At 42.1% G+C, this 16770-nt stretch overlaps 1 protein-coding gene across 1 annotated transcript in view; it reads right to left on the minus strand.

Annotated features, from left to right (window-relative positions):
• The window catches only part of golm1 (golgi membrane protein 1), a 52073-nt gene that overhangs the window by 14349 nt on the left and 20954 nt on the right, over positions 1-16770 (minus strand). The window contains exons 2-4 of the mRNA XM_041186589.1: positions 14633-14687; positions 12069-12150; positions 7826-7967 (exon numbers count right to left, since the gene is read on the minus strand). Of these exons, the coding sequence (XP_041042523.1) occupies positions 7826-7967; positions 12069-12150; positions 14633-14687 (279 nt within the window). The remainder of the gene's footprint in view (positions 1-7825; positions 7968-12068; positions 12151-14632; positions 14688-16770) is intronic.

Here is a 16770-nt window from a genome sequence, read left to right on the forward strand (position 1 = left end):
TGCCACATTCTGCAGGAATATCTGATGCCGTATAGACTGGGAGGCCAGTCCTGGCAGTGTTCCTAAAGGTCACTCAATTTTTTTGCAAGTGGCTTGTTCCAGGGATCCACAGGGGACCAATGCGGCATCTCTCTATCCTCAACACATAAATGTATAAAAGTGGTGACGGAAGGCTCATCATTACATAAAGTTTACAATGGATGAAGCTAGCCAGGCTGCTAGATTTCTTGGATTCGTGGCTATCTCAGGCCCCCCTAGAGTGCAGGGTACAATTGATTGCACAAATGCTGCTTTAAGAGCTCCCTGGCAGCAGCCCTTGATCTTCATTAACAGAAAGGGATTCCATTCCATCAATGTTCAGCTGGTCTGTGATCATCAAAAGCAGATCATGCACGTTTGTGCCTGGCATCCTGGGGGTTCTCATAACTCCTACATCCTCAGTAACTCGCAGGGGCCACAGATATTCGAAGGGCCGCAGTGCTTACAGGGGTGACTGCTGGTTGGTAAGGATACCTGCTGAAGAAATGGCATCCTCAAAGTACCTCAGAGGAGGGAGACAACATGGCATTTTCTGTGACAAGGTCCATCACTGAGTAAACCCTTGGCATCCTGAAGATGCTCTTATATTGTTTGGACCATTCAGGCGGGGCTCTGCAGTACTCTCTATCGAAGATGTCCCGCATCATTATGGTCTGTTGCACCCTGCACAACATGGCGCTTCAAAGGGGAGATCACTTGCCACAGGGAGACATGGAGCTGGCAGAGATTTCCTCAGACGAGGAGGACTTGGAAGGGCAGGAACCTGAGGAGGGCAATGATGGTCAGCTTCCGCATGAGGATGCTATCGCAGCTACACACTGCAGGAGATGTGCCCGTGAAACACTGATAGCCACAAGGTTCCATCCGGAGCATGGCCCAGGCAACAAGAACAGAGTGCATTTCTCCTGTTCCTTAGCATCATACCAGTGATTGGAAAGGGCTTTACAAGCAGTGACATCATGAGCAAGATCAGCATTGGGCTGTAGACCTGTAACCCTCAAGGATCACGAAGTCCTCATTCTTGGAAGATCAGCCCCAAAGCTGTATACAGCCGGTGTGCAAGGCGAAGGCCAGCAGACCAGCATATACACTGCATCAACTGCACATTGTGCAATCATTGCCACCTGAAGGAGACACTTTCAGTGACATAGTTGTACCATAATGACTCCAGGATGTGTGCTCTCACACACTCACTGAACATAGCTCAGTGTTGATGATACAACATTACATTTAACCCTCCAAGATACATGAGCATGCATAAATCTATGGGAGAGAATTTCCCCCCAGTTGGGCGTGTTGTGTGGGGGCGGGCACGGACCTAATTGGCGCCACCATTTTACATAACACACACCCGGAAGCGCTGTGCGCTCCCTGTGCGGGTGGGGGGGGTTCTCTAAGTTGGGACTGCGCTCTTTCACGCATGTGCGCGAAAGAGTGCAGAAATCTTCCTGAGGAACAGAGGTGCCTCAGGGAGATAAGTTTTAAGTTTTAAAAATTTTAATAAAGAATAAAAAAATTTAAGCCATGTCCCCTCATGTGACAGTGTCAAGAGCTGGGACATGTCAATGAACATTAATGGAAAAATTTATTTAATTTATAAGCCCTTCATGAAACCTCATCCCGCCCGTGGATGAGGTTCTGTGAAAAATGCGAAGGCCGCAGGGGCTCCTTGCCTGCCCGCCAACCTTAAGTTGATGGGCAGCTTTCCCAATAGGTTTAATTAATTAATTAATAGCCTTAACAAGCCTTTGACAGCTCAGCGGGTGCACAGCCAAGTCGCCTGCGTGCCTGCCGAACTGAAAATCTAAATAATACGCGTTGACGTTGGGACGCAGGCCCGATGTCACCCCGCCTCATTTTACGCCTAGGCAAGCGGGCCCCACCCCTGCTCATCGAGCCGAAAATTCTCCCCATGGTGTGTTTCAGGGCTTAAAGGATGAAATGTCAAGGTGCAGTCACTTTCACGATATAGCTTGACATATCTCCCTTACGTTACACAAGGGGTGAATAACAAACATGAGTCTGCTAAACATTATATGAATCTGAGGCACACAGAGGAAGACAATCACAGAGTAGGTGCCTACGTCACTCTCGCAATAAGATAGCACACAGATTGACACGCAGAGCCATTCACATGATGAGATCATTATCATGAACTCAATGTATTTACAAAGGTGCTTAACATATAGTGAGTGAACACACATGCCACCAATGTGCTCTCAATATTCATTAATTTTTCATATCCTACCACGTCTAGGTGCATCCCCGACATCCATAGCAGAAGTGGAAGCAGCCTGCTAACTAGGAAGCCCTGTTGTCTGTGATTACCTTGGTGGGCCGAGGCCTGGAGTGCCCCAGCTTCCTTTGGGTCTCGTGCTGTGGGGCCAGTGCATCCTCCCCAGCCTTTGGAGCTGAAGCTGATGGGGTCACAGGCAAAGGGGATTGGGAACAGCAGCACACTAAATGTCTCCTGGGTAAATGGCCCCAGGGTGACCAGCTAATGGTCCTCTTCCCCTTGGGTGCCCAAAGTCCCCTGCCTGACTCCTGGAGGAGAAGGGGCACCTGGAGGAAGGTTGAGGTGTGGTCTGTCCCATTCTCGTCTAGCCACTGAAGGATCCCACCTATCCCCAGAGCAATGGAGTGCAGATCCCAGTTCTCCCCTGCCAACTCAGCTGCAAATCCGGCAAAACCTGTTGGTCCGGGGTCTCCAGGCCAGCCACCATCCTTCCAATGGTGGCCTCGAGGTATTTGCATGTCGGAGCCAAAACATCAGACAGAATGCAAACAGACTCCTCCATCCTTCACTCTAGTCTGTTGACTGCCTCTCACAACTCTGCCTGATGTTCTGCCACCATCTGTCTTTGCAACTCCAGCTTGTCTGCGACGGCTATTTCTAGAGGCTTATCATCTGACTCTGACTCAACAGGTTCCTGTTTTCCAGCAGTCCTTAGAGGCTAGACACCTGGGTTATCACTGCCTCCAACTGCTGTGGAGACATGACAGTGAGGTCATCTCCAAAAACTGACCCTGAGCCTAATCTAGATTTAGAACCCACTGAAGTGTGGTTTGCTGGGGTGGGAGAGGTTGCAGGTGAACATAGTGACAAAAACTTCAGCGAATGGATCCTCATCTGAGGTGGACTGGGACTGGATCCAATGGTCTGGCTGCATCTCTATCTGGGCCTCCTGGTGCCTGTAAGAGAGAGAAGAGAGATTAGTTCATTAGGGGCAAAAAACAATATTGTATGTCAATCACTGTGAATGTCAGGATGTGATCAACTCAGGGAGAGCTCATCTGTACTGGGTTGCTGGAAGAGGCCGATCACGTCTTCATCACAGGAGCGATCCCAGTTCTCCTCTGCCAACTCAGCTGCCTCCTTCTTGAAGGCAGTGAGCTCCTAAATGTCCACCGTCCCTTCTCCTGTCTGGGAATTCTCCCTCCTGTGTGGGCCAGGTTGGCCTGCATGAAGGCATTTTTTTTATTCATTCCTGGGATGTACACCCACAGTGCTGTTAGGAAGGGAGTTCCAGGATTTTGACCCAGTGACAGTTAAGGAGTGGCGATATATTTCCAAGTCAGGATGGTAAGTGGACTGGAGAGCAACTTCCAGGAGGCAATACCATGTGTCTACTGCCCTTGTCCATCTTGGTGGTAGCAGTGGTAGGTTTGGAAGGTGTTGTCTAAGGAGCCTTGGTGAGTTCCTGCAGTTGGAATGTGATGAGAAGGGATGGAGGAAAAGTTTGGTCAAAATCTTGGAACTCTCTCCCTAACAGCACTGTGGGTGTACCTACACCACAGGGACTGCAGTGGTTCAAGGAGGCAGCTCACCACCACCTTCTCAAGGGCAACTCAGGATAGGCAATAAATGCTGGCTCAGCCAGCAAAGCCCACATCCCTTGAGTAAATAAAAAAAAAGCATGCTACTGTGCGTGCTCAGCCCTCTCCAGTAAGAGCCGAAGATGCTGCTTGTGGAAGCCCACATCCCTTGAGTAAATAAAAAAGCATGCTACTGTACATGCTCAGCCCTCTCCAGTAAGAGCCGAAGATGCTGCTTGTGCAGGATGATGGATGAGATTGTGGTGATGTTAAAGTATGTGTGAGACATTCAGTGCTGATGTCTCCTCTGCTAATAGTGAGAAAGATCCCAAAGGATCGTAACGCTTGAATTGCCTGATACCAATATGAAAGTGAGTTTGGAGTGAGCAGACATTTCCTGGTGGAGCAGATTAAATCATTTATCCACTTCCTGCACTGCAGCATATTTCTTTTTTGGGTGCCAACAACACTGACTTCCACTGCGGCCTCCTCTTAGGCCGGCAAGATGAGGTTGGTGGACCTCCTGGTTCCATCCCTCGGGAATAGGACATCATGGCGTTTACGAACAGCTTTGAGGAGATCTACCAGGGAGTCGTGGCTGGCTCTGGGAACCCATAGCTTCTTTCTCCTGGGGGCCATTTCAGAATTTCGGCTCTGCACACTGCAGTGCTGCAGAGAGTGAATGTGTGGTGGCGTTTAAATATGGCGCCAAGACCTTCAACATTATAAGGTGACAGCAGGGCAGACAAATCAGTGCCCGCCCCGCCATGTGATTCAGAAAGCAACTCACCAGTAACATAATTAATGAGGTTGTACGCTTACAATCGGGTGCAAGAACCCACCCCGCTGCCCAGTGGGAAACACGCTGCTTTCTCGCCTGCCATTGCACTTAGTCTCAGCAGAAGAAAATTCCACCCTAAATTGTGAAGAGGATATAAGGTGTCTGCAAAGGGGTATAGATCAGTTAAATGAATGGGCAGAAATTTGGCAGATGAGAGTATAGTGTGGCAAAATGTGAACTTGTCCACTTTGGCAGAAAGAATAGAAAAGCAGCATATGATTTAAATGGAAAGAGACTGAGGTACAGAGGGATCAGGGTGTCCTGGTACATGATTCACAAAAGGTTGGTTTGCAGGTACAGCAAGTGATTAGGAAGACAAATGGAATGTTGTTGTTTATTGCAAGGGGAGTAGAATATAAAAGTAAGAATGTTTTGTGACACTTGTACAGGATGTTGGTGAGACCACATCTGGAGTACTGTGTACAGTTTTGGTCCCTTATTTAAAAAAAGGATATAAATGCGCTAGAGGCAGTTCGGAGAAGGCTCACTCAATTGATAACAGGGATGGGGGAGGGGGATTAGCATATGAAGAAAGCTTGGACAGGTTGAGCCTTTGTCCATTGGAGTTCAAAAGAATGACAGGTAATCTTACTGAAACATATGAGATCCTACGGGGACTCTCTTCTCCATAGACCAGTGGAGGCAGGGTCATTGAATATTTTTAAGGCAGAGCTAGATAAATCCGTGACTAACAAGGGAGTCAAAGGGTATCAAGGTAGGTAGGAATGTGGGTTTGAGGCCACAATCATATCAGCGATGATCTTATTAAATGGCAGAGCAGGCTCGAAGGGCCAAATAGCCTACTCCTAATTCATATGATTTATTCTTCCATTTAAACCACGAAGTAATATGAACTAAATAGGTACAATTGGTAAAAAAAGACCTCGGGTCTCACATGCACAAATCTTTGAAGATGGCAGGACATGTTGCAAAGTACATACAGCATCCTAGACTTTAGATGTAGGTGCATTATCAAGATCAAGGAAGGCATTGCAAAACAATATACTCAATAAGTTATGATAATCTGGAATGCATTGCCTGAAAGGGTGATAGATGCACATTCAATAGTTAATTTTAGAGGCAACTGGATTAGTACTTGCAAAGCAAACATCTACAGGGCTAGGCAGAAAGAAGAGGGATGTGGAATTGGATAGCTCTTTCAAAGAACCAACACATACATGATGGGCCGGACGGCTTCTCTGCTGAGACATTCTATTACTCTATAAACACCAACACCTGACACTGAACTCGGCACCCACTGCCTCTGCCGGTACATGTAGTCTTTCCCACTGCTAACATCACTGCTATGCGCCTATCAAGTGGTGGCCATGCCAGTGTGTACTCACGCCATCCTGCATGCACTGGCTCGAGCCCTCACCAACTCACTCAATGCCTCTCGCTCACCTGCTGTCCTTTTCTTACACATATCAGCAATGCTGGGGTAGAAGGGAATCTGCCCTGTACATTGTTTCTTTCCTGGGTGTGATGAGACAGAGTAAAACAACACACTGTCCTTTTAAATCATCAAAACACCTTCCAGTCTCCCATCAGATCAGAAAAGCACTGCTTTCTGGAGCTTTACAGTCACATCTTGAAATGGTTATCTCAGAAACTGTCACAATCCCATGGGTTACAATCATGAGGTTTGTAAGATCATTAGGTTTTGGGACTGTAGATTTAAATTCAAGGTAAATGAATGGAGTCATGTGACCTGTTCTACCATCTGCCTGATAGTCAGCTTGGGTGGTTTGATTCTTAGAGATCAAAAGAAGACTTAGATCATTTTACTGAGAATAAGATGCAAGGTATTTACTTTTGGAAACAATGGCAGCAATCACTGAGTTCACAATGAGTAGACTCTGAATTTCACGAAGTCTCAAAAAGGTGCTGTAGGTATCAGGTTGGAAACAGTCATGCTATAAACTATATCTTTACTTTTAAGTGAAAGGAAGTTGAGGTCAAGGATAGCTAATTAGCGTTTCCACTTAGATACAAGGCTAATGTATCTCACATCTTCCTCATTTCCTGTCTTTTACCAATTAAAGTTCTTCTTGTATTTATATCTGACTTTATTGCTTGTGAAGTTATATAATAGTTCTCACAAAGCCTAAAATTGTCACTTTTCAACAAGTACATCTTTAGTGCATTATCTCCTTTAATGGATTGATTTTACATTCCATTCCTCAGTTGCTCTCATCCATCATGTTCCTTGAAAATTATGAATCTGCTTCAAGTCTTGAAAGATTTCATCTGAACCTACCAAGAGCTATTGCCATTTAGATCAAAATTATTAATTCCAAGTAACTAAGCAGAATGAGATGTAACTAAGCCTTCAGAACCGTCATTAACTTCATAGAGGACCACAACTGCTCCAAATTTCTGCACCACTCCAGGGCTGTGGGTGGACGTATTTGGAATATACTACCTTGAACAATTGTCAAATGTTAACACAAGAAGAAAAGGTAACCAAGAATTATTGACACTTTATATTCTATTGAAATATAAACTTCAAAACTTTCTAAACTATGATTGCCACGATAATCTCAGCACTCAATTGCAGTCCTTTGTCTGTAAAATAGGAACAGCAACAAACTCCAGCCATGGCAACATCTTGCAGCCACACTGAGCCAGAATGGAAGCAGAGATTGGTAGAGCAACAGATCTGCTAAAGGCTACAAGTAAAAAGGTAACTGGCACACATTAGTGGTCTACTCAGTACCCTATGCACCCACTTTTTATAAGCGCCACAAGTTTTGAGCAATTATTTCAAAAGTTGGTTGATTGTTCTGTGTGAGTACACAGAAGTAAAGCAACATTTTGGTGCTTTTGGTTTACTATAAGCCTCTTAGTTTCCTTTGCTTGTGAAGTTCTAAACCCAAATCTTCCCTGCTATGCACATGCATGAATTTTCACTTTTCCACATTCTGCATGGTTTTTAACACCAGATATCATAGACCACTGTTAGAGTTACATCATCACCAAAGCAGTAAATATCGAGTTTCCAATTCAAGCAAATATATTTGAGAAAAAAAAGAGAGATGCAAAGAAAGAAAAAATGAAAAGTATGAGGGAACACACCAAGATTTTGGATAGGAAAATACACAAACTGTAAATAAATGGTGTTTTTACCATTAACTTGTTCTGATCAGTTGCTTCAGTATTTTTGTTTTCAGGCTGGAACTTGGTGGCTTCCGCAAGCCTCTTGTTTAGTTCTTTAATCTGCTCTTCATACAGCTCTTTCTGATCATTTATTTGGTTACTGCACTGAGTACTGAGTAGTCAGATAAAAAAAAAACAATTCATTAATTTTGCAACTTTGCTTTAAGTTGTTGCTGAATTTTCTATTTCTGCGGATATTGCACCTTGCAAATAAACGATATCTAACTTTTTGGGCACTACATCATAAACCCTAGACACTGTGTACAACTGATTCAGAAGCAAAACCAGCAGTGAACTGGTAATCATTTGCACCATCAGAATTAAGAACATCCCTCAGACTATCCTTGTAAAGATTTCATCAGTTATTAATGGTCTCCTAGAAGAAGGGAATGATCTCAGTCACAAGCCAAAGGATTATTAAATTATATAAATTATGCATACAGATTTTAGGACTTAGACCAGTTCATCAAAAATTTTCCTGATAATCAAGATTAAATTCCAAGAAAGACATTTTATTAAAAAAAGCTTACCTCACCTCAGAGCAGAGCATCATAATTAGATTTTTTGTTTTTTTTAAATTCACAAACAGAATATTGAAGACATTTAATATTGAACACCAACATTTAAGGAAATGCAAAATATTCTCAGCCAAACCTCTGTGAAGTCACTAATTTAAAGAAAAGTTCTACCTGCATGAGTGACCCAGAGAAGTCACAACCAAGAAATGTCATTTTTCCTTTTCAATGCTCAGGTACTGATGTCACAATACCAAAGTCATTAAAAAGCTCTGAATTCTTGTATGAAGATGCTGCAAAGATTCAAAACTCCTGAGATTCTGCTGGGATTATCTTCATTTCATTATTGATGAGTTTTAATGTGCAAATATTGCTGTAAAATAATACGACTGTGACGGTGAATTAACTCAAACACTTGAAATCACTGACATACTAGATTTTAAAATCCATTAATAACAAAAGCAAAATGCCGCAGATGCCTGAAATCTGAAATAAAAACAGAAAATGTTGGAAAGACTCCTGTTTCTTTCTCCGTTGATGCTAACATTTCCAGTCGATGGCCTTTCATCAGAACTGGGAAAAGTTAGAAACGTAACAGGTTTTAAGTTGTTCGAATGGGGTGGGTGGAAAAAAAAAAAAGGGAAGTTCTGATAGGATGGAAGATGAGGCACATTAAATGACAAAAGAGTTGGTGGGGCAGAGCCAGAGAGTAATAACGTGACAAGCTCAGATACAAAAGTTGCATCCAGAATAAGTGCGAATGGCAGAATAATGAACATCTGCCACCTGAAAGCAAAAACAAGATGGGAAAAAAAAATAAAAATGAAACATGCAAAGAACAGGAAACATGTTGGGAACTGAAATTATGGTCTTAAACTATTGAGCTCAACATTGAATCCAGAAGGCTGTAAAGTGTCTCATCAAAAAAATGAGGTGCTGTTCCTCAAATTTGCGCTGACCTGCAATGGAACACTGCAATGGGCCGAGGACAGAGATATTGGTGTGAAAGCAAGGTGGAGAGTTAAAATGGCAAGCCACCAGAAACTTGGGATCATGCTTTTGGACTGCAAAGTAGTCATCCAATCTGCATTTTGTCTCTGCAACATACAGCAGCATATATCACTGCTTCACCTGCAGGGAGTGTTTGGGGCCTTGCACAGTGAGGAGAGGGAGGAGATAAAAGGTCAACTTTTACATCCTCTGCGCTTGTATGGAAAGGTATCCTGGGAAGGGAACAGGGTGTTGGGCTTGATTGAGGAGTGGACCAGGTTTTCACAGAGGGAACAATCCCTTCTGACCGATAAAAAGAGGGGTATGGAAGATGTTTGGTAGAATCATGCTGGTCAAGTCGGAAATGGCAAAGGCTGGTAGGGTGGAAGATGAAATCAAGAGGAACCCTATCGTGGCTCTAGGAGCGAGAGGAACGGGTGAAAGCAGAAGTGCAAGAAGTGGGTCCGACATAGTCGAGGACTAGTAAAATGTATCAGGAGCGCTGGTGTGGAAAGTTGTATCATCAGGGCAGATGTGTAGGAGATGGAGAAACTGGGAGAATGGAATAAAGTTCTTACAGGAAGTGGCTGTGAGGAAGTATAGCTCAGATTGTGGGCTTCTAATTAACATTTTTGATATCCCAAAAAACGGAGACAGCAAAGTCAAGGAAGGGGAGAGTGAGAAATGGACCATGTGAAAGTGAGAGAATGGTTGAAACTGGAAGCAAAGTTGAAAATGTTTTCCAGTTTAGGGCAAGAGCATGAAATGGCACCAATACAGTCATCTTTTGATGAGGCATTTTACAGCCTTCTGGATTCAACATGGAGTTCAACAATTTCACACCGTAATCTCTGCCCCCATTCAGTTTTGTTTTCTTTGCATGTTTTGGTCTTAAACAGCTATTATCTGAAAGATAAGCAAGATCATTATTCTGCCATTCACACTCCTCTGGACTCATCTTTTGTTTCTTTACTCATCTCATTACTGTTCCTCTTGACTCTGCCCCATCAACTCACTTGTCATTTAATGTCTTCCATCTTATCACAGACTTATTTTGTTCTTTTTCCACCCTCCCTTGATTTGATCTACATAAAAGCTATTACATTTCTAACATTTCTCAGTTGTAATGAAAAGTCATTAACCTGAAATGTTGGCATGAATTTTCCCGTCGGCGATTTGGGGCCCACTCGCCAACGGGAAAATGACGCGGGATGACATTGGGAGGAACCCCCGATGTAATCCCGGACCATTTAAATATTGAGGAAGGCGGGCGGACAGCGAAATCAGCTGTCCACCCGCCGACCTGTCAATGGCCACTTTGACAGTTGGGGAATCCCTCCACCCCCTCCACAGGAAGCGCACAGCGCTTCCCATCAGGCAGGCCTTAACTGGCCTGCCGAATCAAAATGGCAGCGGGCCCCATTTCGGCAGCAGAGTTCAGCTGCCCGCCCGCCTGCCAACCAAGGGCAAAATTCTGCCCATTAACTCTGTTTCTCTTGCCTCAGATGCTGCCAGACCTGCTGAGCATTTAAACATTTTCTGTTTTTATTAAAATATCCATTACTTGGGGCTTTTGTCATGGGAAAAAAAGGCTATAATATGAATACCTATATCGATGAAGATACTTAATGGAGGTCACTTATTACTCTAGGTGGGGTAGGGGAACAAAGCAATCTTGGAATAGAAATATATCAATCACTAACAGTTGCCCCACAAGTTAGCAAGGCCATAAAAACGCAAACTAAGTATTAGGTTTTATTTCTAAAGGCATAGAATTGAAAAGTGCGGAAGTTATGTGAAACCTGCACTGAACCTTGGTTAGACCCCATACAGTAACAAGTGCAGTTCCCATTGCCACATGGACTGCAGCAATTCAAGAAGACAGCTCACCACCACCTTCTCAAGAACAATTAGGGATGGGAAATAAATGCTGGCCTAGCCAGCGACGCCCACATCTCATAAACGAATCAAAAAAGTAGAGGCATTGTAGAAGGTGCAGAGAAAATTTACAAGGATGATACCAGAAAAGCATGGGTATATGTATCATGTATCAAGACAGGGTGGGACTCTTCTCTCTTGGGAAAAAAAAAGCCAAAACTGACCAATAGAGATGTTTAAAATTATGAAACGTTCTGATAGAATAGATGCAGAGGGAGTGTTTCCCCCTGTGGGGAAGAGCATAACTGAAGGCCATCAATATAAGTTAGTCACCAAGAAATCCAATAGGGAATTCAGAAGGAACTTCTTCATCAAAAGATTGGTTACGATGGTAGATTTAGATGAGAATAGATGGGAGGAGGCTCGAGCAGAGCATAAATACCGGCATGGACTGATTGGGCCAAATGGTGTGTTTCTGTGTCATAAATCCAATGTAATGTAGTTGGGATTAATCCAATAATTCTATGAGAGTAAACTGAGGAAAAATTTTCTCATTCCTGTTCAATAAACTTGTACCATTAGCCTCCTTGATGCAACAAGCAGCAAGCAGTTGAGATGATTAGTCTGCAATCAACAAGACCTATTGAAGCCTGGCATCAATTGCAGATGCCTTCTGCGAAATGCGTTGGGATGGTTTTCACATTAAAAAAGTGCTATCTAAATAGAAGCTGTTATTTTTGTTCCGACATCACACAAAGTGCAACAATGTTATACTGTATTAGCAAACTTTTCTACAGCGAGCATTAGTACTAGAAGGTTCACATACTTACATGTCATAGGTTAATTTTTTCTGCAGCTCCTGCAGCTTTTGATTTAAATGGCTATACCCTTTTTGCAATTCTTGAAATTGCTCTGGAGGAAAAAGGAAAACATCTATCAAAACTGCAACCAAGCCAGATATTACTGATTTGATTATTTATCAGTAGCATAAATTCAATATTGGCATTCACATACGTATGCTGATGACACTCAGCTCTACCTCTCTCAACTCCTTCACTGTTGTTAAATTATTAGACTGCTTAACCAACACCCAGTACTGGATGAACTGAAATGTCCCCGGATTAGGCTAAGTACTCTAGCAAAGCATTTAGAACAGAACTTGACTGTTGTATGAAAAGGAACAATGTGCAGGGCTATGGGGAGAAGGCAGGAGAACAGAACTAGGTAAATTGCTCATTCGGAGAGCCAGTGCAGACGTGATGGGCTAAATGGCCTCCTTCTGTGCTGTAAAGATGCTGTGATCCTGTGAATTAAATATTGGGAAGATTGAAGCAATTGTTTTTGGTCCCCATTCCAAACTCCATTCCCTACCTACCCCCCTATCTTTCCTTGGCAACAGTCAGAGGCAAAACCAGATTGTTCACAGCCTTGGCATCACATTTTACCCCGAGATAAGCTTTCAACTAAATACTCTCGCCATCACTAAAACTATCCATTTCTGGCTCCATAACATCACTCAACTTCGTCCCTGCGTCAGCTCATCAGCTGCCGGAACCCTCATTCATGCCTTTGTTACTTTAGACTTGACTACTCCCATATTCTATCCTCCATAAATTTGAGGTCCTCCAAAACCCTGCTGTTCGTGTTCCAACTAAGACCAAGTCCCATTTCTCTGTCACCACCATGCTCACTGACCTCTATCTCTATAATCTCCTCCAGCTCCAAAACCCTCAGATATTTGCACTCATCTATTTCTAGCCCAGAGCAGCCCTGATTTTAATCACTCACTATTGGTGGCCATGTCTTCAGTTGTCTAGGCCCTAAGCTCTGGAATTCCCTCCCTACACCTCTGCAATTCACTATCCTCATTTAAAACATTTCTTAACCTACCTTTTTGACCAAGCATTTGGTCATTGGACCTAATATCTCCTTATGTGGCTAAGAGTCATATTTTGTTTTATACTGCTCCTATGAAGCTCCTCAGGACACATATTTATATAGCATCTTCAAAGTAATAAGTTGTTGTTTACTTTAACAAAATAATGTTAAACCATTTTTCCCCTAAACCACTTAAAGCTTAGTTTATGATGGTGAAAAATTTCTTAAAAAGGGATACAAGTGCACAAGGCAAGGAGATGTCACTTTGCAGTTGTTCTCCAGCCCATAAAACCACCAAGATCATAAAACTAATATGTACAAGAGGTGGTGTATCCAAATATTAAAGAGTTTTCTCCCATCTTGACAACGATGCAAGATGTCCAGTAGGTCATAGACCTCAGATGAAGTAAATACAAGTAAACTCAAAGACACACAGCATTCTTAGATAGGACTTTGGGAAAGAATTAATTGATGAATTAATTCATGAAGTCACAGGAGCCCTTCTCTTTCCTTAGAGGCAAAGGTTCATCAGAAAATGAAAGAAGCAAACCATAAATTGTCAACTTACTTTTTGATTCTATTATGAATAGTTATGCAGAGTATTTTTTTAAAAAGTAGAGATCTAATCATTCAATGTGGTTTAAATATCCAACCTATAATGACTCATGTCAGGATAAAGAAAAAAGTATTTATTAAAAATAGGTTTAACAATTTATCCAACAGCTCACTGGCAGTGAAAAATATCACTCCTGGAAAACTCACTGTCAATTCAGGAGTCCTACCATAGAGGTCAGCATATAAATCAACCTTGGAAACATTGAAAAACCTCTCCAAAAACAGAGGTCAACTTACACATCAAGCATAAAATGAACCACCAGCGTGGGTGTGGGTGGTCACCATTTTGCAATGTTATCAGCATCTGATGCAAAAAGTGGGTGTGGCTTAAGCTTCCACACATTTTCACAACACAGCCGGTATTGTCTGCTTGATCCCTTTCAACTTACACTTCAAGTATATACAAAAACATGATTTTTGAGGCCAGTGAAATTAGGTCATCTTACAAGTCAGGTCAGCTTACATGCTGTGGTTTACAGTAGCTTTAAAAGCCAGAGACAATTTTACTTACATTTTACTAATGAATAGCTGCATCTTTGTTAACTGTAATTAATTAAGGCATATCGCTCATTTAAAAAGGATACTGTGAAATACACCACCTGCAGCGTGTTCTGGTGTTTATCTATTTTTTAAATATATCCATTTAGTTAGCTGGTGCTGTTATTTAAGGGGTCTTTTCACACACCCCACATGAAAAAGCATATTGTTTTTAAATAAAAAATGTAAGATTATTGCATGCATACAACCCCGACTACCACTTCTAATCAAATGGCTGACAGCATTCATTTATTAACTTCAACCACACTACTAGGCTTTTGCCAACTCGTGAATTCCTCTTAGATTTTGAAACAAACACATTCTGAATAGTGTACTGCATATAATGTACCAAGAATGTCTTTACCTTGCAGTGTTTGTATAATCCTTGTGCTACTGGTGATGTTCTTATTCAGAGCCTCCTTTTAAAAAAAAACAACATTCTTATAGAAGTTAGGAATCAGAAAGTGCTGCATGTTATTTAATACATTTATAAATCTGCTCATTTTGCTTTTGTCTTGTAATCGGTCTGACATTCCAACAAAATGCCACAGTACCACCTTATGAACAGGGACAAAAGCTCATTTCCTAACTTTCATTATATATTTTTTTATTCGTTCATGGGATGTGGATGTTGCTGGCTAGGCCATCATTTATTGCCCATCCCTAATTGCCCTTGAAATGGTGGTGTTGAGCTGCCTTCTTGAATTGCTGTAGTCTATATGATCTAGGTACATCCACCATGCTGTTAGGGAGGGACTGCCAGGAATTTGACCCAAAACAAAGTAGATTTTCCCTATGGCTGCATCGGCGGAGAAGAAAAGAGTTGACGTTTCGAGTCCTCATGACCCTTCAACAGAACTAAATCTCAGTTCTGTTGAAGGGTCATGAGGACTTGAAACGTCAACTCTTTCCTTCTCCGCCGATGCTGCCAGACCTGCTGAGTTTTTCCAAGTAATTCTGTTTTTGTTTTGGATTTCCAGCATCTGCAGTTTTTTGTTTTTATCTCTATATTTTCCCTATGCCGGATAACTGTGCAGTATATTAAAGCAGCAAAGTTAAAACCAGCTTCACATGTTTGCTCAAATCTGCCTCAATTTCAGTTCTAGATCTGGATCTCCAAATCAATCTACATGCTTACTTTCCCACATTTACACAATCAAATGGAGCTGGACGCTCATCTAACGTAAATCCCCAAACTAAATCCCACTGCTCTGTACATATGCAATTACTGAGTTTTTGAACGCAGCACATCTGCAGCAAGTAGGCTTGGTTGGAAATGTGAACCTGAGCCAATCTCACATGTGAGCATGCCAGTTTTGGGATACACGAAAACTGAGTGGGTTCAACATTTTCACAAAGTTGACCAGGGAACAGGGTAGCAGGTTGGGAGACCCAAGAAAACCTAAGTTTGTTACCATGGAATTAATGCTGATTGGACTTTCAGTAGTGGCACTGACAACACCACTAACACTGAAACTCCTAAAGAGGACCATGAAATTACAACAATTTATATATATTAAAAGCAGTTTGTGCCAAAGCTTGAAGATTGTGCATTGAATATACAGGGCTGGACTATAATCACACTACATTTACCTTCTACATGCAGAACCTGCTGTATCTCAGCAACAAATCTGCTTCTCTCATGTTCCTTTTGGGCTGTAACTTAAAACCTGATGATCTTAATCCTGAACTTTATTTTTTTAATTTTTAAAAAAAAAAACATGCTTTGCTTTCTGATAATTCTAAGTTGCACATGATCAAGAATAAACATCAAGCTGCCTGTTAGTAAAAAAGGACAGCTGATCATTTATGACATACTACATGTAGATTAGCACTATTTTCAGATTTAATAATTGAATTCTCTTTTCCATTCAATTCTTTTTGGTATTTCTAACAAGTTCACTGCTAGAACAACCCCAGTTTCTTTACCCAACTTACGAATGACTCGATTTCCTTTATATTATACTATTCCCACCAATGAAAGGGCCAAGACAGAAGCAATCTTATAAACTAAACAACAATCACCAGAACCTCAGAAAAGTAATATGGTACTACTTCCTCCTTTGGTGCTATCCAGCACTCCTTTATGCTCTTTATTTCTGGCCAGCTGGCCACCATTTTCAGTGCAAATACTCTGCCAGAGCCACCAATCTCCTTAATGCCACCAAGCTATATGCTCTCACTGGAGCAAGTCATATGTACATTAGGCCACCAATTAACAGAGACATAATATGCTATTTGGTACTATGCACAAATTAGTGAAATACCACAAAATTCTAGGGTTAGCTGAAGCTAGAGAAACTATATTCAATTTTCTAAGGATCTGTAATCCTAATTAGAGCTATATTTTATGGTGTACAAATTTTGAGTTTAAGTAACTGCAAACTCAAATTATTTCCAAATGTGTTTTGTAGCTCCGTACGAGCCAGCAACCACACTGTGAACTCCTCCCTCAGCAATCCCTGTAAAAGAACAAGCTTGCTTTTGTAAAGTGCCTTTCAC

Source organism: Carcharodon carcharias, chromosome 4 (genome assembly GCF_017639515.1).
Source record: "Carcharodon carcharias isolate sCarCar2 chromosome 4, sCarCar2.pri, whole genome shotgun sequence".
NCBI lineage: Eukaryota > Metazoa > Chordata > Chondrichthyes > Lamniformes > Lamnidae > Carcharodon > Carcharodon carcharias.